This window comes from Arvicola amphibius, chromosome 12 (assembly GCF_903992535.2).
Source record: "Arvicola amphibius chromosome 12, mArvAmp1.2, whole genome shotgun sequence".
Taxonomy (NCBI): Eukaryota; Metazoa; Chordata; class Mammalia; order Rodentia; family Cricetidae; genus Arvicola; species Arvicola amphibius.
Genome location: NC_052058.2, coordinates 61,261,457 through 61,286,578, shown reverse-complemented (window position 1 = coordinate 61,286,578; position 25,122 = coordinate 61,261,457). Strand labels below are relative to the sequence as shown.

At 39.0% G+C, this 25,122-nt stretch overlaps 1 protein-coding gene across 4 annotated transcripts in view; it reads right to left on the bottom strand.

Annotated features, from left to right (window-relative positions):
- Rabgap1l (RAB GTPase activating protein 1 like) overlaps window positions 1-25,122 on the bottom strand; it is a 639,610-nt gene that overhangs the window by 7,736 nt on the left and 606,752 nt on the right. For all 4 annotated transcript variants that reach the window (XM_038349609.1, XM_038349603.1, XM_038349605.1 and 1 more), the window contains 5 exons: window positions 15,195-15,305; window positions 9,255-9,359; window positions 7,183-7,266; window positions 4,369-4,440; window positions 167-364 (listed from right to left, as the gene is read on the bottom strand). In XM_038349609.1, coding sequence (XP_038205537.1) covers window positions 167-364; window positions 4,369-4,440; window positions 7,183-7,266; window positions 9,255-9,359; window positions 15,195-15,305 — 570 coding nt within the window. The remainder of the gene's footprint in view (window positions 1-166; window positions 365-4,368; window positions 4,441-7,182; window positions 7,267-9,254; window positions 9,360-15,194; window positions 15,306-25,122) is intronic.

The window sequence follows — 25,122 nt, the reverse complement described above, 5'->3', positions numbered from 1 at the left end:
AAGGTAAAACAATATGTACATTAGAATTATTTAAAAATAGAACTTTTCCTGATTTGTTGCCAGTACATGTTGAAGTTGTAGTTGTTCTACATGGGTGTGTAAATGCTCTCGAGTGAAGCAGGGTTGTTTGTGTTGTGCTACTTTGACCTTTCATCAAATCACCAACCTGAATTTTGCATTTGGCTTCCACCAGTTGCAGCTTAGTCTGCGCCAGTTCCAGCTCCATCTCCCTCAGCTGCTTCTTCAGCGAGTCCTTCTCATCATCGGCTTCAATTCCCTGGTCCTCTCCACTTACAGAGGCTGGTTTTAAGGCTCCTTCCTTGCTGAAAATGTCACTGCAGTGTTTGCATGCCATCATCTTACCCTGAAATACACAAGAGACACCCAACATCAAACTGTAGTTTATAGGCTAAACAACTTCCCAAAATATATGATTTTAAAAATGGCACACAGTCTTCAAACATTGAAAAATACATGACTTTTAAAGACTTTTAAACACGGCCTTGTTTCTGAAGACACTGTTTGACTTGTGCTGTCACCAGATGGTCACAGTCAGCACAAAATCCACCTGGCCCAGAACAGGTACTCCATGTGTGTGTCCTTTGGTTTGGTTTTAAGCAAAGACAAACATTATCGCTTAAGGGAATAAAGGTGCCATAAGCTCCCATTGCTAGTCATGCACACCGCACCAAACAAGCAATTCTTTTCAAGACAGCACTGTAGGTGCTTCACTAAAGTATTAAAAAATGAGTCACACATAAAGTATATTATACTTTATTTTGATGCCCTACTGTTACAAGAAGTTCAATGTGTCCATAATGTTAACCATAGTCCTTTCACATGTACATAAAGTAACTTCACTACATGTCTGTGTAGCTGCACCAGTTAGGCCTGTGGTGCTATCTCTTCATTAGCTATTCCTGTAGCTCCAGCATTAGCTCTAGCACTTCTCATTCAGTCCCCAAGTCCTCAAGTCTCAACCTCTCTCACCCTCACCAGTTTGCCTCTCACTATTGTTGAGTAATATTCACTGGACACATGGAAAAAACAGCATCTTCAACCTCTTTCTTAACCTATGGCAATAATTAGCCCAGATCTGGCACAAAACAAAATACACTAAATATCTGCCTGTTGGGGGCTGCAGACCCCTGGCTCCGTGACTTTTTTGCTTGCCTCAGACCCTTTGCCCACTGGAGTGAACGGAGTAAACAACTTGTTTTCCTGTGCCTGCAGCTGCTCTGAGCACCAGACCCTCATGAGTTCCTGATAGCAGAGGAGTGAGTTCTGGTGGGTTTTACAGCTGGAAATCCCAAGAGCTGGGGCGTGGCTATCAGTTAAGGATCCCTATATAAGCTTCCCTAGAGCACAAAAATTCTTGTTCCAAGGATGACATGTGTCCCTGTGTCTCTATGTGTTTAAATCTCCAGCCCCTTTTCCAGCTCGCGAAACGTCCTGTAGTGCAGACGCTACATCTGCCATACTTTTATTGTTAACTAAACACTTGTTACCGAAGATGTATACTGACGTTTATTAGATTTCATTACAAATAATAAAAAATTGCTAAGGTAGGCAAGCAACCTACCCAGCCTCTTTCATCTGCCTTGCGATGTGGGTGTGGGGGAGTGTTACTTAATATTGAACAAGGGGCCTTATGCATACTAGGCAACTGGTCTACAGTGAAGAGTATCTAATCTTAGATAAACAATTTCATTAGATTGAACAAAATGAAAGAATAGATTGATGCCACATTTTGTCAGAGAAAGTAACATAGAGATCAGCATCACAGAATTCAAGGACTCTGAAGTGGGAAGGCAGAATATAGGGGACACAGCAGCTAGAAGCGAGCAATCAGAGTTCTCTGACTTGGTGTAAAGGTTCTCACATACCATGATGAATCCATTCCACCAGCATATGCTAGAGATAGATTCACCACTCTATGAGCTGCAATCTGGTGGATAAGTGTGGCAGACAATGCCGACTCCTACCCAATATCCTTCTTTCCTTTCTTAGTAATAGGACCCTGATTTTATTTGCTCTGGTAGCATGTCCAGAGAAATGGTGATATTTCTTAGATGCCTTTACATTTACATTTAACCATGAATTAAGTTCTCATCTAAAAGTAGAAATGTAGTTCAAAAGGCTTCTAAGGTTACTTAGAAATATCTCAGTCCACTGGAATAAGGCTGTTACATCTTTGCATCTCCACTGGCCTCATGTTCTGCTTTGGAGTGTAGGAATGTTGGTGTAAGCTTCAGTCAATAATTTAGTTTTTATGTGACCTTGAGGATGGAAGCCCTGGGGGTACAGTGAACAAGAGGAGCTCCTTTCAAAGTACAGGTGTTGTTGTTTACTTGGATAATGTGGACATGGTTCACAAATGACGAATGATCCACTTCTCTAGTACTAGATTGCTTTAAAAAACAAAACAAAACAAAACAATACCTTTTGTGTTTAAGCCAGTGCTGTTTTGAGTTGGTTATATGTAATTAAGTATAAATACACACAGAGTGATGCAGTAAAATCTGTACATGATCATTGTGATTAGGTGTAGAGGATAAACTGGTGATGCCACAGTGTTCCAGGACACTGGAGAAAAACTGCCACACCATACCGAATGAGATGCAGAAGCAGCACTGGTGGCTAATGACCAAGAATATGGATTAGAGTCTGACTCTGGGTTCAAATCCTACTTCTACTGATTACTAGCACTGTAATTCAATGAACCATCTGTTTGGGGCCTCCTGTTAACTACCAGAAGATAGTCATATATGTTTCCTAGGATAGATGTAAGGCTAAAGGGAAGATGCATGTAAAGTCATAGGGCAGTGCCAATAGGTGTTCACAGCAGATGCTAATAAATGCTAGTCACTCTTCTGTGGCTGATACAAGTTCACCTTTCTCTTTTAGGGTACCATCACTTTTCTTTAGCTAATCTTACCTTCTTGTTTTTCTGCATTCCTAGTTACTATTTATCCTAGTCACATCTGTCTCCTCTAAGGAAAAACTAAAATGCTGATTCTACATCTTCATTCATATTGTTTTTCCAGAACAGTCTTTTAAATCCTTCTCTCTAACTGAATCCTAAAAGTCCTGTATTCCCAATGCCCTCTGGCATGTAGTTGTTAGGTTTTGTCTTCTCTACAGCTGATTGTCGGTATAAGCTAATGCAGAACTGTCCCCCATTTCCTAAATGTTGTTTGTGTGTGCACTTGCCTAGTAAAACATATGAAATACATTGTCCCCCAAATTAATCTAAGTACTTTATATACACTGTTTTATTTAACCTCTAAAATTATGACATTGGCAATGTTTTATTTTGAAGAAAAACAAGATTAGATAAGTTAACTTTTCAACCCCATTAAATGCCAAATTGCCTAGGACACACTTATGAAACCTGAATATATTCAAATAGAAAGACATCTGGTAAACTAACACTGTATTAGTACTGGTATTCTTAAGAATATATAAAATATGATATTATTAAGAATAACAATCCATTAGTTATGCTGTTATTTTTATTAGTTCTTTGAGAGTTTTGTACAAATTGTTTTGATCAAATTCAGTGTTCCCATTACTTTTATTCCTTTTTTAAAAGATGTAAACATAATTTCTTTATTGATTCTTTTGGAATTTCACATCATGCACCCTAGTTCTGCTAATCTCTCAGTCCCTCCATATCCTCCCCTCACCTCTGTAGCGCCTCCCCAAAAGAAAATTTTAAAAAGGTCAAACCAAAACAAAGCAAGTAAGCAAGTAAGCGAACAAACAAAAACAAGAGCAAGCACTTTTCTCAAGTACAGAAATGACATAAGGAGTTTTACCCACCAGGGGGCAGCATAAAAATAAATGGTATATAGTCTCTAGAAGAACATTTTTGTGGGATTCCTGAGTGTGAGAACTAGTGGATCTCTGATTCTTGTGCCTTCTTTTGGGCTCTTTTCCTTCTGCTTGTTTTTGTTTTATCTTATTATATTTTACTATGCTATATTTTATTATTAAAACATTTTGTTTGGTAAATCAATTGGTTAGTAACAAGTGTTTTTCCAGCCAGTAGTATTTGCTGTTCCAGAGAATGTTAGGATGATTATAATTCAGGCAACAGTCAGGTGTGAGATACTGAACATCTCAGGTTCTTACCATCCAAGAAAGACACAAGATTCTGGGCTCATCTATTCTCTCCTTTCCTGCTACCTGCCTCTGAAGTCCCATGCGATTTATAGGAACATAAACATCAGGAAAGACATCCCTATGGCAGGGAAGAGGACGGAGACTCTCCATAGTGTAAAAGTGTATTAAACAAGAAGTGGAGAGGGGTCTCTGAGGATGGGTTTGGAAGGAATTATATCACAGAAGTAGCCCACATCTTACCTTTACTGCTTCTAGCTCCTCCTTGCTGGCTGTTTGCTGTTTTTCCAGCCTGGTACTTAACTGAGAACATATCTAAAGGCAGAGAAGAGAATTTCTTTACTAGAAAACAGAATGACTGGTGACATGACTGTTTATCAACTCACAAAGCAAGCTAACATGCCTGATCCTGGGGGACATTTTGCAAATAAGCAGCACTGCGAACCTAGTCATCTGTGAAATGAGCAGAAGGACTGTGAGCTCCACGTGTGAAGTGTGGAGCCCAGGGCAACCTGGCCACACGAGGCCCAGAACACACAGCTGCCATAGCAAGCAGCACCAAGTTCTAGGAAAAGCCATAAGCTGACATCACTCCGAGATCCAGCATCTATGGGAAAGTACCTGACATTTCAACCAAAAGCCGTAAGCTGGTACCATCCAGACCGTCCAAAGGAAATTCTTAACATTCCGACCATTGTAGATAGGATCACCTGCCAGCACACACCCATTGCTTTTTACCAGGACACCCCACCTTTGCTACTATAAAAACCCAATCCCAAGTGAGCTTGGGGCTCTCTAATCACTCCAATATATTGGATACAACAGAGTTCGAGCTTGCAAACTTGTGTAAGAATAAAGGCTCTTTGCTTTTTTACATGGGACTCAGTCTCCTTATTGATTTTTGGGGAACTCTGTGGATCTCGGTATAACATGACACATAACGAGGGTATAACATGACACATATTATAGGGTAGATGGGGTTATTGCTGTCACTGGTTTTCTATGGCTAGCAATAATGAATTCATAGACTCCTTGTGGAATCACCTATAGAATTTCTATTGAGAATCTACTCTGCATAAAATGTTATACTGGGAATTCAATGAAAAAAATTCTGAACCAGCAACAATTCCCAAAGGTTTCAGAATTCTCTCTCTCTCTCTCTCTCTCTCTCTCTCTCTCTCTCTCTCTCTCTCTCTCTCTCTCTCTCTCTCTCTTCTTTTTAAAGTTATATTTATTATGTATACAATGTTCTGTCTGCATGTATGCCTGCAGGCCAGAAGAAGGCACCAAATCTCATTACAAATGGTTGTGAGCCACCATGTGGCTGCTGGAAATTGAAATTGGAACCTTTGGAAGAACAATCAGTGCTCTTAACCTCTGAGCCATCTCTCCAGCCCCAGAATATCTCTTTTCAATCACAGCTTTCATTAAGTATCACTTAGTTCCTTCATGACTGAACAGTGCTATGCTACAATAATCAAACACAAACAATGGGTGTGTATAACTACTTAGTACCCAACCAGCAGGAAGAACACATTTAATAAAAATCTACGTAATGGTTGGTTCTGAAATAAGGTGTTAGTAAGTACTGGGAACAAGTAGAAAAAAATGCTTTCCAGGGTGAAAATATTTAAAAGGTAGGATGTTCAAATCTATTGACTAAAATAATCTTTTCTTTTACAAAAATGAATGGATATAAATCTTAAAAATAATGAAACAAAATAGAAACATGAATGAAAAGCAAGGAAAATAAAATTTTAAAGAGAACACTGGACTATTAACATATATGACCTATCTAGATTTACTTATTTTCTGTATATAAGTGTTTTGCCTGAGTGTATGTGTGTGTACCCCATGTGTGCCCAGTGTCCACAGAAGTCACAAGAAAGCACTGGATCCCCTAGGATTGGAGTTATAGATGGTTGTGAGTCATCATGTGGGTGCTGGGAAATAAACCCAGGCCTTCTGTAAGAGCAACAAGTGTTCTTAACTGCTGAGTCATCTCTCTAGCCCCTCAAAAAAAAAAAAAACTCCTAGTTAATATTTAAAAAAAAAATAAAGGGCTGGAAAGATGGTCAGTGACTAAGAGGGACTGCTAAATGAGCATGAGGCTCTAAATTCAGGACCCATGTTAAAAGCCTCGTATGGCTATGCATCAGGAATATAGTAGCATCTGGAATACAGAAGTATGACGTGGCAATTAAAATTCATTTGCATGTGACGACAGGTTCCAGGGTTCACAGTCTTAATGCTGCCTGTGCTGATTTGCATCTAATCGTCCCACAAAAATCTCAAAATTACCTTTGTCCTTTCTAGCAAAACAAATATTAACCAAATAAACCCTTGTGTCTCCTCTGTTTTAACTCTTACTCACTGTGGTGGTATGAATAGGAATGGCTTCCACAGACCCGAATTTGAATGCCTGGCACCAAGGAGTGACACTATTAGGAGGTGTGGCCTTATTGGGCTACTACTGAGGCCTTTTGGAGGAAGTGTGTCAGTGTGGGTGAGCTTTGAGATCTCAGATGCTCAAGCTAAGCCCAGTGTGGCATTTTCTTCCTGTTGGCCAGTGTTCCAGATGTAGAACTCTCGGTTCCTTTTCCAGCACCATGTCTGCCTGCGTGCTACCATGCTTCCTGCCATAAAGGACTAAACCTCTGAAACTGTAAGCACCATTTTGAACCATGAGAGCAGATGATAACATATTCCCCTAGATACTGCCATTTAATATAGTTACTAAGCTTTGCAATAAGGCAAATGTTACCAGTGAGACCTACTAGAAAAGAGTCCTGATGGGACTGTTTCCTTTCCCATAGGAGCTATCCAACACTAATAACAACAGTAACAACAAAAACCCAACAAGTAGTATTGGCGTACTAAGTTTCTCAAGTTACCAACAAGCAAATCCAATCATTGCCTACTGTAGAGTAGGGAGTAAGACACTGTTCTCAGTAAATCTAGAAATTGTTTCTGGAAACAACAAACAAACAAACAAAAACCATAAGTAAAAGCAATTGCTTTTATAAAAAATAACTGAAAACCCACATGGCATATTACCTGTTTATACTCAGCAATGATAGCTGTAGTCTTCTTTATTTCGTATTCTGCCTTTTCTAGCTGCTTCCTGAAGACTTCTTTTAGCTAGGAGAGAGAGAGAGGGAGAGAGAGAGACACACAGAGAGAGAAACATTAAGACAGACAAATTTGGTTTTCTTTTTAAATATTTTCTTTTTGATTTTGTGTATGTGAGTATGCATATGTATGCTGGTGCCAGTGAATATCAGAAGAGGATGCTGAGTTCCCTAGGCTTGGAGTAACAGCTGGTTATGGGCTGCTCAACTTGGATGCTGAGAGCTCTGGTACTCTGCATGAGCAGCAAGTGCTCTTAGCTACTGAGCCATATCTCTAGTCCTTCAGTTAAAATGTTAATCAATTTCCCTAAACATCTACATATAAATCTTCCTAATTTCCATAATTCAAAACCTACCAAATATAGAGATGGAGAAGGCTTTTTTTTCTATAAATTGGAAGACATACAAGTGATCCTATGATAAAACTGCTTCTGCTTTTTAGGAACTTGATAAATGTATTGCTAAATTAAGTATCAGTTCAGAAGCTGTCTTTATTGTGAGTCTACAACAAACTGCCAGGTCAACACCATTTTCTAAGTATGTTACTCTTGATGCTATGCTCTGTTTTGGTCTTCCTGTCTATTCTTCCTGTCTATTGTCCCCACTGCCACTGACATTGCAGGGGTAAGAGGTTTGGAGTCAGGAAGGGATGGAAGATAAAAGCTCTTAAGAAGGAAGAAGGTTCAGGAAGCCAGATAGAAGGAAAAACGTGACACAGCACTGGGGTATTTGTTTTAGTCAGTGTCGTGCTAACTTATAAATATTGTACCAGCAGCCACAGTTATTATTATTATTATTATTATTATTATTATTATTATTATTATTATTATTTTTACCAGCAGCTATAGAATTCTAGGATAGAGAAAGGTTAAGTGATAAAAATGTTCAGGTACCAGGATTCTGCCAAGTTGCTGATCAAATAGGAATGCAAACAAAAAACAGCTCTGGTTAGTCTTCAATACACACACAGAATAAAAAAGATGATTTACTAGGGCTGGAGAGATGGCTCAGCAGAAAAGAAGACATAGAGCTCGTGTAGAGAATGGAGTTCAGTTCCTAGCACTCTTGTCAGGATGCTCACGCCTGTCTGTAACTCTGGTTCCGGGGAATCCAACACCCTCTTTTTGACCTCTGTGGCTACCCACACATAGATGACATACAGAGTTACACATACATAATGATACATATATATGTTTGTGTGTATATATACATATATATACACACATACATAAATGAAGATAAAACAAATCTTAACCCAAAAGGATGAATTCTTCTGATTCATAATTTGAGTTGCTGACATGAATTCATCTTTTTAACATATTTCAATGGAAAAAGCACAGAACTTTTTTATAGACCTTGAAAGGTGCTGATGACATCTCTCTCCATATGTGTCTTCACTGACACTTTTCTCTGGCGGCTTGGATGAAGGCCTTTGAAAATCTTGAGAATAAACTCAGTTTATATTTAGTATTACTGAATTTTCCTCAGGAAGAAACTCATGATTTCAGAAGACTTCTCCCTCTGGAAGTTAGTTATGTCCTGGGCAGGAGATGTTGGCTGTGAGTAATTCTACGATGTCATCTCTAGCACTGCACTGTGACTCAGGAAACTGAAGCTACTGATGGAGACCAAGACCCCTGTCAGAGCCAGGCAGAAACCACTACAGGCTCCCAGTTCAGCAGCGTTCACAACTCTTCAGTAGTGACAATGATCTTAGAAATATGATAGAAAATCTCCAGATTCATCAAAGCTCTTGGATCATAAGTCAAAGTCACTAAATCTAGAAAAAACTCAACATTCCTGCTAGACATCTCAGTGAAGGCAAACTCCTAAAAGATGTTCAAAGGGAGAATTACTGTTTATCATTTCCCTTTATTTAGGAGGAAAAACAAAAATCAATTTTACATTTATTTATTTATTTATTTATTTATACATACAATATTAGGCAACTTCCTGTAAGTGTATCCACACACAGAAAAACCTGCCTGTGCATTTTACCTGGGCAGTCTCCTCCTCCTGCTTCCTCTTCTCTTCCTCAGTCTCCACCAACCTCTGCTTGGTCAAGAGGAGCTCCTTATTCAGCACGTCTGCCTTGTCCTCTGCCTGCAAATCAGAAAACAGACAGCCGTAAAGAAGGGGATGAGCATGCTGTTCATCACTTCAGGCCATTCTCCTCTCTTCCAGCTTACCTTGGGGCAGGGTTTTTTTCTCCAGCCAATTTTATGTGGCCACGTGGCTCAGATTATTCCCAACTTTTACAATAATGTATAGCTAATAGCACTAAGGTTTGGAGAGCTCAATCGTGAGTTAAACACCTAATACAACAAGTATGACTTGAATTTGAATGATGTTGAAGTCTGTGTTCTTTCTAAACCCTTCTTGTATATTTTTACATGTCCCAAGAGCACATACTCTGAAGAGATGGACCTGATGAAGAGGAAGAGCCTTACACAGAAGCTTCTAGTTGGAAGCACATGGGGAAGACACAGAGAGGACACTCAGAGAGGACAAGCAGACTGACTGACCCATGCACATATTTTGGTAGAAAAATTTAAAGACTATCTGGGGTAAACTGGCCCATAGAGTCATTTATATAGGTCTGTGAGCAAAGTAAGATGAAATTAAGATAGAGAACCTATGTGAGAGGTTATGAAAAGCTGTAGTTTGTACCAGAAATTCTGGCAGACAAGACTGCACTTCTAGAATACACAGGAGGAACTTAGAGAGTATTGTTTTGTTAACTTGGATACAGAACCAAAATTAACTACTATTCCCCGTATATATTTAATATAGCTAGCCTTGTCTGTTTTTCTACTCTGAGGTTCTAGCCTGACTCTGTGGTTGTAGTCACACATGCACATCACAGTGAATAGACCCAACTCTGCCCCACTTGCTCCCATCTAACCGCCTCTACTGTGTTATTCCTCCTACTACACTCCATGGCACTGTAACAAATATATGTGGGACTTACATGTCTTGCTCCCTATGCTTTAAACACCAGGAAAAATTATATATCTTTTGCTTTTCACTGTATCCCTGGCACTACAGCCACCCTGGGAACAGGAGCAAACTCTTAAGTGGTTAGTGAATGAACACATGGCTTTCTAAGGCACTGGAGAAGACTGCTTACACAGGAGGTAGCAGAGGGTCACAGGATGAGTTTAGCGGAGAACACCCTGAAGCAGAAGAGAGGCAACTGAAGAAACTGTCCTAGCTGACGGCAGCCACACATTATCCACATAGCCATGTACATTGGCAAGGGGGCTTTTGTTTGTGTTTCACCATCTTTTCCACATGTCTAGATGGTTAGGCCAGCACAGTCTGTTGCAAACTGGCAGAGAACTGCAACCCAGCTCCTCAGTTCTCACTGCCTTCCAGCCTCTGCTGCCCTATGTTCTAGTGGTCAGAACTGTCTTCAGAGCATTCAGGGCAATTGGGTATTTAAGGTAAAAAAGTTCCTTAGGCATCTTAAAGACTCAGGGCAGCAGGGGTGGAGTGGATGATGGGGCTCAGTAGACAGTGCACCTATCAAGCATGTACAAGACTCTGAGTTCAAGCTCCATCAGCACAGAATGGGACTTGGGGTGCATGCCAGTAATCTCAACACTCAGCATGTGAAAGTAAGAGGATAAGAAGTTAAAGGTCATCCTTGACTGCACAGTGAACCAGAGGCAAAGATGACTACATGAGATACACATACCACCACCATCTCCTCCTCCACCACCTCTACCACCACCCACCACCGCCACTATTCCCCTGCCCCTCCCTCACTTAAAGACTCTAAAATTTATTCTGATGCATTAAATTTTAGGTGGGGAGGGAAGCAGTGATTGGTTCAGTAGGTAAAGGCACTGGCCACCAATCCTGACAACCTGAGTTCTATTCTTGGAACCCACATGACAAAAGGAGAGAATTCACCCCCACCGCAAGCAGTCCTCTGCTCTCCACATACATGCAGGGACACATGTACATCCCCATATGCACCATGAATCAATGAATAAACATAAGACCATTTTAAACTTTAGCAGAAAAATCAGAAGAGAAGGTAGGCATATTAACATTACTGTTAGTTCCAAAAATGCAACTTGCAAAAACTGTAAGTCAAGTATTCATGAATTATGAGACTCTCAGAGATTATAGGCTCTCAAAGGTAAATTTTTAGAACTGCTATTCAGATGTCTCAGGTGACTCACCCAGGAGACTCTCCTCAAAGCCCTGATGGATGGTCACAGCATGCTCTATCAGAAGAAACCAACTATGTCAAAGTCCCTAAAAACTAACCAAATATGCCTCCCACTGGGTACAGCTCTACCTGAGAATATCTGAGTTCTGCCAATAAAGAGATGGCAACAACTGCTTTTTGCCATAACCCAGTAAATTTTATTTTGCAAAGAGAACAATCCTAATATGCACAGTATAAACTCCGAAATAATGCTCTAAAAATCTGGTGTCTTCAAGAGTGATACCTTAGCCTTCTTAGCGATACCTGTGAACTTCAACAACCAGTGCTATGCAGACTTTGTGGGAAGGTTTTTGAGTCTTGTAGCATATCCAGCCATTTTCTAGTTTTGGAAACTATAGGTAACAGAAGCCCTTCCATGCGAAATAATAAAAAAAAAAACACCTAAATATTTATGTTGAAGACATTTTTTATGTACATTCTTCTACTAAATCGTTATTGTTAGATCATGATAGGTGGCTTCATATAATTTATTAACAAAGTGTCCAATGTACACAGCATGCGTGAGTCCTGTGTGTGTGCAGTTCCACAGTCTTCTAGGAAACTTTACTTCAAGAGTCTCCTTTATGTTGAATAGTAAAGAAGAAGTTATTCTCCTGCTCACCAAAATAGGACCAGATCTCGAATGACCTGACTTCACCTATAAAAATAGGTGTCTGGTTTCCTTTATAGCCAACAATTCTATACCTTGTTCAAGCAGGAATTGTTTACAATACTTAAATAATACAATACTAAACAGAATTACTACTATTGTAAACCCAAATCATAAAACCATCATAATTTGATATCTGAACAGAACATTATCAAGTCTTTAGTTATAATTCTTATTGATATTTGAAGTTCATGGCTTCTGTGACATAAATATAGGACAGAAATAGTGACTGCAATGCCTGCTTAATTACAAATTGACCAGAGACCCAATCAAAGGCTTGAGTAAACCGGGATGAAGATCTTAGACAAATCATTTTTGATGGAAATCACCAAGCCAATTGTTCAATTTACAACAAAACAAAAGAATGTACCTCTTAAGCCCTGAGCTTTTGGCCCATGGTCGAAGGAACTCAAATATATCCATGGGAAGGCACTAATTTTATCTCGTATTTTTGATTCCTTGAGAGTAGGGGAGGGCAGAAAGGCCCTGAAATCACTGAAATGAAGGTGTTTCTTTGGTTGTTTCTGATCCATGAGAAATCCTTAACTAGAAAAGAGTAAGTTGTCAGGAAAAAAAAAGTCCTTTGTGCCTGAGAAAAGCTAAGGTATCACTGCTGCCCAGGGCGTCCAGGACATCTGACCCAGCACTACAGTGACAAGCACAAGGAATTATTTATTTTTAGAAAGTACCTAGTCAGCATTTATTTACTTTACATATGGTCTTTACACATACAACCCACTTTCATGTCTGTTAATGTTTGCTATTTTGATTAAAAGACTGGATTCTGATATGTGAAAGCAAAGGTCCTGGGCAAACAGGAAGAGCCGGTAAAGCCAGTCTTTTGCCCTTCCTTGAAGAGCAGCAGGCCAGAAGGATGTATGACAGGAAAGACAGGAAAAGATCTCTTACAGAGGCAGAAACTGCAAAGTCAGAAGTTAGATGATATGTATGAAATAGCAGTTTTTTATTCTTTCTTCTAGAAAATTAACTACAAAACCAAGGTTCTAGGGTATCACTTTTTGAAAAGAGAGAGCCATGGGAATAGCAAAACAGGAAGGGAAGAAATAAAGGTATGATCTACGTGTGTGTGTGTGTGTGTGTGTGTGTGTACACATGTGTATGTATGGAGTCTTGTCCTATTATTATTTTTCTTAATATTTAGGTTTTATATTCCATTTAAAAACTTTTGAGGGGGCTGGAGAGATGGCTCTGTATCGAGAACACATACTGCCTTTGCTGAGGACCCAAGTTTGGTTCCCAGCACCCATATGCAGCTTACAAAGGTCCCTAACTACAGTTCCAGGGGATCAAACTCCCTCTTTTGGCCTCCTTAAGTACCAGGCACACATTTTACAAAACATTTAAAAAATTAAAAATTAGCTGTTTAAGGTGAGGGATTAAAAAGAATTGTGGCAGAGACCACTTTGTCATCCTCTGATTTTAAGAATACTCTATTATTAGTGAATTTGTATGTAAATCCTATAAATATCCAATCACCATACAAGCAACAGTGATTTACCCTTTCAGAATCGAAAGTCTCAATTTTTCTACATTGGTCTACTATGAATATTTTCACTTTAGTAGGCAGAAAACAGAAATTTAAAACTGTACACGACTGGCTCCATCTTAGCAATTATCTCTGAAAATGTCTGCAAAAGAAAACAGGAAGTCCAAAGACTGTCAGTGATATGAGGAACAAGGAGAGCCATGCAATCAAAGCGTTTCCTGGCAACAGCTACCAGGTAATGAACATACACTACTTGTCTTAGGTTTCTATTGTTGTAATAAAACACAGTAACCAAAAGCAACTTAGGGAAGAAAAAGTTTTTTCATCTTACACTTTCAGATAACAGTCTATCACTGAGGAAAGTCAGGGCAGGAACTCAAGCAGGGCAGGACCTAGAAGTAGGAGCTGATGCAAAGGCCATAGAAAAGAGCTACTACATACTGGCTTGCTCAGCTTACCTTTTTATACAATTCAGGACCACCTGCCCAAGGGTGGTACCACCCACAGTGAACTGGGCCCTCCCACACCCATTAAAAAAAAAGTAACAGGCTTTTTTTTTTTTTTTTTTTTTTGTAACTGAGGTCCCCTCTTCCTAAACCACTCTCTGGCTTGCGTCAAGCTGACATAACAGCACACACTGAAGGGCTTTCTGAATTCTTACATCATTCCTATGAGGTAGATACATTTTATACCTATAGTCTGCCCAGGGTATACAGTTAGTAATATTCACACAGAGGCAGTCTGGCTTTAGCCACTAAGATGCCTGTCAACTCAACAGTCCAGCTCTTCTTGAACAGTGCCTTTTGTTTTTCCTTCTTGCTTTGTTTTATGAGACAGGCTCTTCTGTAGCTCAGGCTAACCTTGAAGCTTCACTCCCTATCCTCCTGCTTCCACCTCTTTATTACTAGGATTAAAGACAGGTATTGCCACACCGGGCCTAACTTCACACACAACTCTACATGTCACAGGTGAGAACTATTACCATAACAGAAAGGTGTCAAAGTGGCATTAGTATGCTCTTGCTGACTAGTATTTTTGGGTAATTACACTGGCAGCTCTTGGTTTAGGAAAAGTACTGACGAAGGAAAGCGTTGTTTATAGGACTTAAAAAAGGATGTCACAGAAGTTGTTTGGAAGTAATCCAAACCTTTCTCTAAGACTTACATTTTCCACTCTGTAATTATCACAGGCGTCCCTTCCCACCTGCCACCCACCCAGTCAGTTATCCAGCAGCTCACTCAGATCAAGAACAGAGCAAACCCAGGGGAGGTGGTGCACACCTTTAACTCCCCCAGCATTTGGAAGGCAGAAGCTGGTGGATCTCTGTGACTTCCAGGTCAGCATGGTCTACACAGTGAGTTCCAGGACAGCCAGAGCATAATAAGACCCTGTCTCACAACAAAACAAAACAAAACAAAACAAACCAAACCAAAGCAAAGGAACAGAGAAAGTCCAAGGGAATACTTTGGGAGCACCTTGGTCTTCACCCTCAAAGAAGCTGTTGTAGTAACAGCTCTATACAGTGAAGGACAAACTTACCTGATCCAAATCATTCCGCAGAGCAATTTTGCTTGTCACTAGTTCATGGGCAAGGTCATCATTCTCTTGTTCCAACCTCATGCTGGCTTCCTGTAATCTTCGGTTCTCCCTCTGAAGAAAAAGAGCAACAGCCAGAGGTACACATCAGTGCCCGTACATAGGATCAGAAACTGGCCGGGGGTGGGGGTGGGGCAAGCAACAGCAACAAAGTGAACTCTCAAAGGTGTAAAAGAGAAGGCACAGTGGCACAGGAAGGCAGGCTGCTGTCTGGGAAACAACAGTGAGTTTAGCCAGCAGTGCGGATGCGATTCTCTACCAGTGAAGTTTAACAACCATCCCCTAAACCCTCCAGACAGAACTTCATTAGGTAGGATGCTCCACAAAGAGCATAATTTCCAAATGTGCTCCCAATTATGGGAGGTTTTCACATAGATCTAGAACACAGACATAAACAATTCTTGTTTAAAACACGCACAGTTTGACCTCTAGAGAAATAGTCTACAAGACAACAGGGATAATGCTTTTTGTTTTTTCAAATTGTTTCTCTAAGATGAGGAACCAAATTAATGGAAACTTTAAAAACAGCAAACCAAAAATCAAGTTATATGGGTTCAAAAAGCAAAAGGAAGACATGAGTTTGTGATTCTCTACCAGCTGATTGTTTTATTCTTTAAGATATATTTATTTCTGTACATATCTGTTTTTGTGTTACTGAGAGTGTGGGTCCTGAAATGTATTTTTTAAAAATGTTTATTCTGTTCTCTTCAAACTGCAGATTAAAAGATTCTGGGTAATACAATACTGAGTTACTTTTCTCCCATTTTGAACTCTCAGAGAAAGTTTAAGTTATAATGAATGAAACAAGTGACTAGCTCCTAGGAAGCAAGGCAACTCTTTCCTAGCTGCTGCAACCTGAGGATGTATGTCTACTTCAGAATAGCAGCTTAGTGTCTTCTATCCTATCAAAAATGTTTTCTTTACTAACGTTGATTGCAGGAGACTTCAAAGGGGGTGGGCAGGAAGAGCTTCAGTGTAACAAGCTCTTTCTGGGTTTAGATGTACACTTCTGTCAGTGTTTTCTAAAGGGTGACAAACCAGACAAAGCACTGAAAGGTTCTGGAAGGTGGTGTGGCATGGCCTCCTGGAACTGCAGCTTGATTTCACCTGTTTCAGAACCTGGTGTTTGTTATACAGAGAACCTAATTCCTAACAACTCACTGCCCTCTCCATTTCTGAATCAGGTCTATAAAACAGATGGGAAGAGCAAGGTCGGCAGAGAAGCTGAAGGTTAGACCTGTACTTTGATGACATCTTTTCTTTTGGAAAAAATGGACAGAGACTGTTGGGGGGGGGGATATAAAAAGCCTCTTGCAAAAACAGATCTACTACCAAGAAGCAAAAGAGAAATTCTAAATTATTCAAATCTTTTAAGGATAGTCGTGATAGAATTTCATATAGTAATACATATTAGATAAAATTTTCTAAAAATAGTTAGAAAACCATATTTTATAACAATATGAACAACAGATTATTAGTTGTAGGCAGTGGGTTAGTTTTTGCATTATCTTTCTCTTCTTGAAACGTCCCCAGGTTTTCTATAACAAATATAAATAATACAGTTACAATAGGAATTTAAAAAACTTTTGCTGAACCCCTTCAATTCAAAATTTCAATTCTACTAGAGGGGATAAAGCACTAACATGTGAAGAAGAAAAGAAGAAGTAGGAGAAGGAGGAAAAGGAGAAGAAGAGGAAAGGAGGAGAGGGAGAAGAGGAAAGATTTAAGTTTACTGCTAAACAAAGTCACTTTCTACACAAACCACACTGGACCTTTTCTAGTGAGCAAGATGCAATGGAACACCTGAGAAGTTCTTCTTTGCCTTATATGTTCCTGAAAAGACAGTGTTCCCTGGACAGGTAGAGCAACTCGTATTTGTTAAAAGTCTATGTTCCCACAGCTCCACTCTCCCACAGAAGTACACAGGTAATAGATAGAAAAAAGGCTTCTGAGGCTTAACCTTTGCTGATGGCACCTTTCTACCAGGGCTGGAGGCTGAGTCTATTACTTCTTTGTGGAAACGACTCATGTGCATGCAGAAAGTCAGATTTTTAAAAACACATTTTAAAAACTTTTTCAACAAATATCTCCTTGCCAGGAAACAACAGCAACCCAGCATGATTTCAGCATCACGTTTCACAAGGCAGAATTCTTGGGTGGGGAAAAGATTTTTCTCATTTCTTGATAAATCTCTTCAAGAGGCCAAGATAAGACTTCACCACCTGTTCCTGAGTTACATGTCCTGCTCCTACTGAGACTGTGCTCCCGGAATGCAAAGATACAAAATGCTTTCTCAACTATTGTTTACATCATATTGATATGCTAGCAATTTTTCAGGTTGCTGCTACTGTGTTTAGAATGTGTTAAGCTCCAGGTAGTCATATGGTGTCCATGGGAAAGTTACTTGCTCAAGTATTTGAAAGTAGTACCGGGTAGCAACTTCACTCTCAATTAGAATGTAGGTCTGATGGATTATATATTACAGAAGCAGCTGTGACGAGCACAGCTGAGATTCTGACTGGAAACTCCTTATTACTCATGAAAGCTGAACCCTTCATCACAGACACACAACCAAAGGGGTAAGAACATGGGGCACTCTGAGTAAGCAGGTCTCTGAGAGTCCCTGTAAAGCAGATTGGCCCACAAGGCATGCCTACTGGCTTTTGCTTTAGCAAGCAGCTTCACTTTGGTGTCTGCAAAGCAAGCAGCACAGTGGGAAGTGTCAGATGCCTGCTCTGCACTCACAGACAAGGGAAAGCAAGCTATGGGGCCAAAAATGCAGTATCATCCTCCAGAGGGCAATCCTGGGTACTGAGGTGTCCTCATGCTGGAGGCACAGAGTGTGGCTGAGAGCAACTGTGAGATCCTGCTGCTGAGACAGGGATTTCCTGTGATGAACATGCCAAAACACACCAAGGATTAAAACAGTATAATGCTTAGGTGTCCTTTCTAGCCTTTCCTAAGGAGCCAAAACTATTTTCAGAACTGATCACTTTGGAAAAAACTTCCCTAATGTTACACTGGGGACAAAGTAGGTTTGACAGTCTTGGTTCATTTTAAACTAAGGGTCTGCCCAAGGGAGAGACCATGAAGTCAGCTGGGTAACCTCAGCCAATGCAGATATCCACACAGTGGATGTTAGTAAAGGCAGATTTGACAACATCTCAGAACCTGGAAACAAATTGGCGAGATGGCTCCTCTTGCCTTTCAGAAAAGATTAGAGGAAGCACAGTTTATGAAACTTGCATCACACTTCTGAAACATGCTCCATCTCAAACATTTGATATCATGAGAACAAAAATTATACAACTTTCCTCAATCCCTCCCTCCCTTCTGGCACAGGACTTATACAGCTGGGAGAGTTTGGTTAGTAACTTTTAGGAGGATGATACTGCATTTTTTTTCAGAGACAGACACTAATACAGACATACACAAATTGAAAAAAAAACCAACTTACCTCCTCAAAAGTCATAGACCAACTACCGTTTTCAACCATAGGTACAAAGACAATTGAAAAAAAAAGAGGAATATCCAGTGAAATTGCACACCTACTAATACATGTAGGAAACGGCGGTAACAGAAACAGACGTGCTAATATTCTCACTGTTTGTTCAGAATGTCACACAGTGAAGTGCTCTCTGTGACTGCAAACATTGAATGGAAAAGTATGCTCGAGGCAGCCACTGGGCAAGTCTCAACTCAGGAAGACTCGGGCTTGCAAACTCCTCCCTCTCCACACGGCTATTTGCAGTTTGCATGACTTATAAAAATGAAAATGCCGTGTGTGGAAGTATTAGCAACTACAGATGACTTGTTGATTTTGGGTTAATGCTGGGTGGGAGGAACTTCCTCACAGGACAATATCAGAAGCCTTGCAGAATAGTTCCTCTTTGAAATTTGAAAAAGCAGGGGACAGCAAATGGAAAATTGTGCCTGATTCCTGTTTATTTCTGGGGGCTGAAGTTTTTGTGAAGCCATCTAAGGAATGGCGAGGAGAAACCAGAGAAATGCTAACTGGCAAGGAAAAGAAAATGAAGTCAGCTTTCAGGGAAAAAATGATGCAGAAGGCAGTGGCTATGTAAACCACACAATATTTTGGGTGTGTTGTCTGCTGCTATGATGAATTCTTGGAACATGTTTAAAAATACTTAATGGTCAGGAGAAAATGTTTCTCTCATAGACCCAGCACAATTTTATTAGCAGATAAACCATTAACTCTTGAAACTTTTCTTTTGGAAACTTTTTTTAAGTGTTTTTTTTTAATTTTTATTTTTTATGGCATTGGTGTTTTGCCTGCATGTATGTCTGTGTGTAAGTGTCAGAGCATCTGGAACTGAAGTTATAGGCAGTTGTAAGCTGCCATGTAGGTGTTGGGAATTGAACCCAGGTCCTCTGGAAGGGCAACCAATGCTCTTAACCACTGAGCCACCTCTCTAGCTCTTGGAGATTTTCAAAAGACAGTTGTTCTGATATACAAAGATAAATGGCTACAGAGGAAGTGCTTAGATATCTATTTCACCTATAAATGAAAATTTGAGAGAAACCTCTGAGCTTTGGAACTACCTAATGCTTTCTTACTTTTCTTATCACATTCAATTTCATCATTCTCATGGAAATTTAAACATTTAAACTGTTAAACTAAAAACAAAATTTTGTCAGAAATAACTACAAGTGGTAAAACGCACTGTATTTCTTTATGTATTAAACCAAACAAACAAGAACCCCTGCAAACTTGGGTGATATGTTAGCAAAGGAGAGTAAACATCTCGGCACTTCAGACCACATTCCCACGAAATGATGGTCACTGTGCAGAACCAAACAATACACCAGTCATCCAGATTTGGCCCACAGCCACTATAGCTTTCTATGCTAGCACATAGATAAATTGGGCTACATAGTGAGTTCCCAGGCCAATCTGTGTTAGTTTGAGACCCTGTCCTTAAACATAACAAAGAAAAAGTAAACAGTTACACATGATATAGAAACATACTATTGGCATATAGTTTTCTCAACAATAATAGGAATAAAAGGGTTCTGAAAATACAAGAGAAACACTGGAGGATGCTAGAGATCAATGACAGGCTCACTACAAAATTCTCTTAAGCTTAGCATTTTTAGAGCTCCACGTGTAAAGATTGACTGAGTCATGGGCAGCACCATCAGAAGCCATCTGTTCCTCCTTAGCTAAATCCTCAGAACTGCAACAACATGTAACAACCTTATCCAGACTCAGAACAATGTGGAACCCTCTGAAGTTTAACACAATGATAAAACAATTCTCTTTAACAGAGGCAAACAGAAGCCATCCTCATGTCCATTGTTGCTCATTCAAATCACCTTACTTTATAGGATAGGTATTCCTAAAAGCCTATAACAGCTTCTATGACATGAAAGCAATAACACATATACTTACTTTCATTGGTAGAACAATAGTTTTGAGGATAAATTTACTTTTCTTGGCATTTATTAAGTAAGGAAAGGCCCAACATATGAATGTAAAATAAAGAAATAAAAATAAAATAAAACCACCACATTTTCTTTTGCAAGTAGGATAGAAAAATTTAGTATGATTTACAGCACTCATTAGAAGAAACATTTCTGGGGCTAGAGTGGTTATGAGCATTAGTTGCTCCTTCAAAGGTCCTGAGTTCAATTCCCAGCAACCAGGTGGTGGCTCAAAACGATCTATAATAGCATCTGATGCCCTCTTCTAGCATGCAGGTGTATATGCAAAGCACTCATACATATAATATAAATAAAAAAATTTAAAGAAAAATAAACCCTGTCTCGCAAAACAAACAAAAAATCCCCCCAAAACCCACAACCTATAATACATGATAGGAAAGACATAAAGAATAAATAAAAAAGAATATAAAAAATAGCTAAAAACCTGTGCTGTTTTTGAGAGTAACGATGGATGTTACTGCAAAGATAAATATGTAAGAAACCATTGAGTAATAAGAAATAACAAGCAATAGAATCATCAAAAAGTTAAAAAAAAGGAGAAGAATCATCTCTATTTGGATTATATTTTATTCAGCTTTGTGTTGGTTTGGTTGTGCTGGGGATCATATCCAGGGGCATTCACATGTTAGGTAAGCCCTTCTCTATTATCTATGCTGCTTGAATTACATTTTAACTTTAAAAAAATTTACTACACCTAACTAAGCTCATGAAGGTAGTTAAACATTATACATTTAACTATACTGAACATGACTATATATTTAAACTCTTAATTGTATATTTATGATACTGTGTATGTCTTAAGCCCAACAGTTTAAACAGTACACATTCTTCCCAGGACCTTCCCCTACAGAACAGGCAGTTTTTACGATTTGGGAAGTTCACTGAATTTAAATAATTACTTGTGTTTTTAAAGACCTGACCCACATTACTATCAGCAGGTCTTAATTAAATGAGAAAAAGAGTGTATCTTTCTTTAAATTAGAGGATAGCTGCAATTCTCCAGAAGCTTCACCAAGTGACTATATTACTGAAATTCTTTCCCCACCATGAAAGCAACTATGTCCTATGTGTAGGAAAAAGAATTTTGATTTCTAACATTCTTATCTGCTTTGGTGGGTTTGTTTATTAATTTTTAAAATATTCTAAAACAGATATACCTATACATAAAAATATATTTTCTGGGGACATCATTAGCCACATCTATAGCTCACATTTGAATTCAATCAAATTTATAACTTAAAAGGCCAGAATAGATAAATAAAACAATATCATATATATTTGACCAGGTTAAGAAGGAGGGGGAAAAAAGAGGTTCAGAATTAATACTGTATTTTTATCCTCCAGAAAAATCTTTCTCTTTTGAAGTCTTATGGAGTTAAACAGAAAGACACCACTGTAAGCAGTTGTTTGAGGGTTCCCTGTGTCTCAATACAAATTTGATGCCATATTAGACAGTATGTATGTTTGTGCTTATTACTCTATGTGTGTGTATATATGGATAGAAACACCACATACTCTACCTAGAAATTAATGAGCAACACTAAAAAGGAATGCACCATTTCTATTGTTCAACAAATTAGCGCAAGTTTGACAAAAGATCTCCTTTGCACAAGTATGACTTCTAAATAAGTACTATATTTTGACACAAGTGACAGAAGAAATGGTGGGTATACTGGGGATGTAACTCAGTTGGTAGAATGCTTGTCTACTGTGCAATAAGTCCTGGGTTCTAAGTTCAGTTCTCAGCATCACATAAAAAGGGCATGGTGGCTTTACCTGTAATCTCAAAACTCAGGAAGTAGACACAAGGGGCTGGCAAGTTTGACATAGTAATCTTCAGCTACACACTGAGTTCAAGCCCAGCCTAGACACTGCCTCACAGAAAATACAGTAGCTGGGGAAATGGCTCAGTTGGTAAAGTGCTTGACATGGGAGCATTAAGACTTGAGTTTAGGTGTTCAGCACCTACATTAAAATCAATCAAGCAAACAAACAGTAAACAAAACAGTATAGCTGTGTATGAGCCCATTGAGTGGCCAAATTAGTGATCTTCAGGCTATGTGACAAATCCAACTCAAAAAAATGAGGTACAGAGTAACTGAGGAAGATACCAGACACTGACATTTAGCCTCCATGCCCATTTGCACATACTTATGCATGCGCCTGCATATGCATGTGTACACACACACACACACACACACACACACACACACACACACCAAAAATAAAGAAAAAATAGAAAAGAAAGAGGGTGGTCTAAAACTAAGTATTCTGGAACATTTGTCTTGGGTTAGGGTATAGATTTAATTTGCATACCATAAAATCATGTGCTTTTTGAAGAGGGATCATTGAGCCCTGGTCTCACTATGTAGCCCAAGCTTACTTCAAACTCTTTTTTTTAAAAATATTTATTTATTTATTTATTATGTATACAATATTCTGTCTGTGTGTATGCCTGCACGCCAGAAGAGGGCACCATACCCCATTAGAGATGGTTGTGAGCCACCATGTAGTTGCTGGGAATCGAACTCAGGACCTTTGGAAGAGCAGGCAATGCTCTTAACCTCTGAGCCATCTCTCCAGCCCCTTACTTAAAACTCTTGACCCTCTGCTTCAGCCTTTTATGTGCTGGTATTGCAGCTTGTACACCACCACGTCTAACAAAACCATGCTTTGGTATACATTCAGTTACATGAAACTGTACAGCCATCACCACTACCTAAATGCTGAACATTTTATCGTGCTTAGAATTTTAAAACTATACTAACACCATTCTTTCTCTTTATTCATGGTAGGGACTGAAGTGTTGCACATAAGCAAGTCCAGTAATATAAACTGATTTTGTAATAGGCACAAAGAACATGCCTAGATGGGAGGGCATGAAAGGAAATGCTAATGTGCTTTGCCCTGAAGTATACCCCTAGGCCACATGCTTAGATTGGTACAGCAAAACATGTGGCTATTGAGAGTAACCTATGCATTCCTGGATCATTAATGTCAGCTCTCACTTTTATGCAAAAGCCCTTTTTTAATCTCATCAAGTATGAGAAAAATAATAGCACTAAACTGGAACAGTTATGGTATGACATTTCTGGGTTTTGTTTTTGTTTTGAAATATCCACAGTCTTAGCAACTCTCTTGCCATATGGCAAGCTGGAGGTTGACATGGCAATTTATGTAGTATGGGTTCCAATGGTAAAGAAGGAATCACTCCTGAACAGGTGTGAGTTTTCAATGTCTTCAAGATTTTCCCTAATAAACGAAAAGTGCCTGTTCCCCAAAGAGACCAGAAGATGCCAAATGTATTTTTGAAAGTATTTTGTTATATTAAGATAATTATAATTTACATCCTTAAATGTATTTACTTATTTTTCTTTACTTTTCATTTTCTGTTCTTTTTTTCTTTTTTTTTTTGGTTTTTTGGAGACAGGGTTTCTCTGTGTAGCCCTGGCTGTCCTGGAACTTGCTCTGTAGGCAAGACTGGTTTTTAGTTCAGAGATCCACTTGCCTCTGTCATGGAAGCACTGAGATCAAAGGCATGTACCAGCACACCCAGCTGTTACTTATTTGTGTGTTATATGTGTAGGCACACATATGCTACAGTATGAGCGTAATGGCCAGCGGAAAACTTTTGGGAGTCAGTTTTCTCCTCCACTTGTGGGTCAGGAAATTGAATTCAGGCCATCAGGTTTGGAAACAGGTTCCTTTACCTGAAGAATCCATCTCTCCAGTTAATATTAATTTATGTCTTAAACCAGATTTTTCTGTACCTGACAGATCAAATCTGTTGATAGCTAGAGCTACACTGGCAATTACTAGCTTGAAATGTAATTATAACTTGATTATAGTTTTGTTAAGTAGATCGTTGGGACTGATACCTATACATTTTTTAAAAAGGTATAGAAACATTTATTACATAACATACTAGAAAGTCATTATAATCATAAAAAAAGAAATAGTGATAGAGGGTGTCTGACATGTACAATTAAATACTACAATGGGATGGGAGTGATGGCACAGGCCCAAATGAAGATCAGCCTGGAATATAGAACAAGACTCTGTCAAAATAAAACCAAACAAACAAACAAACAAAAATCAAACCCCACAATATTTGAACCTAAAATACCTATTTTTAAAAGTTTGATTTAATATCAATAAAACTGTACAAATAATCTTACAGTTTATAAGTGATATATTTATACATGCCAGCTCTGACACAAAAAAGGATGTAAGATAGTTACAGTTCAGTTGTTTTACAGTCTCTTTGGGCTCTGTGAGGCATTTGTTGTGGTTTTATTTTGTGTTTTTAGATGGGATCTCATTATGCTGCTAATTTCAAACTCCTGGACCTAAATGATTCTCTGTCCCATCACAGAGAGCTACATAGGTGCATGCAACTGTGCTC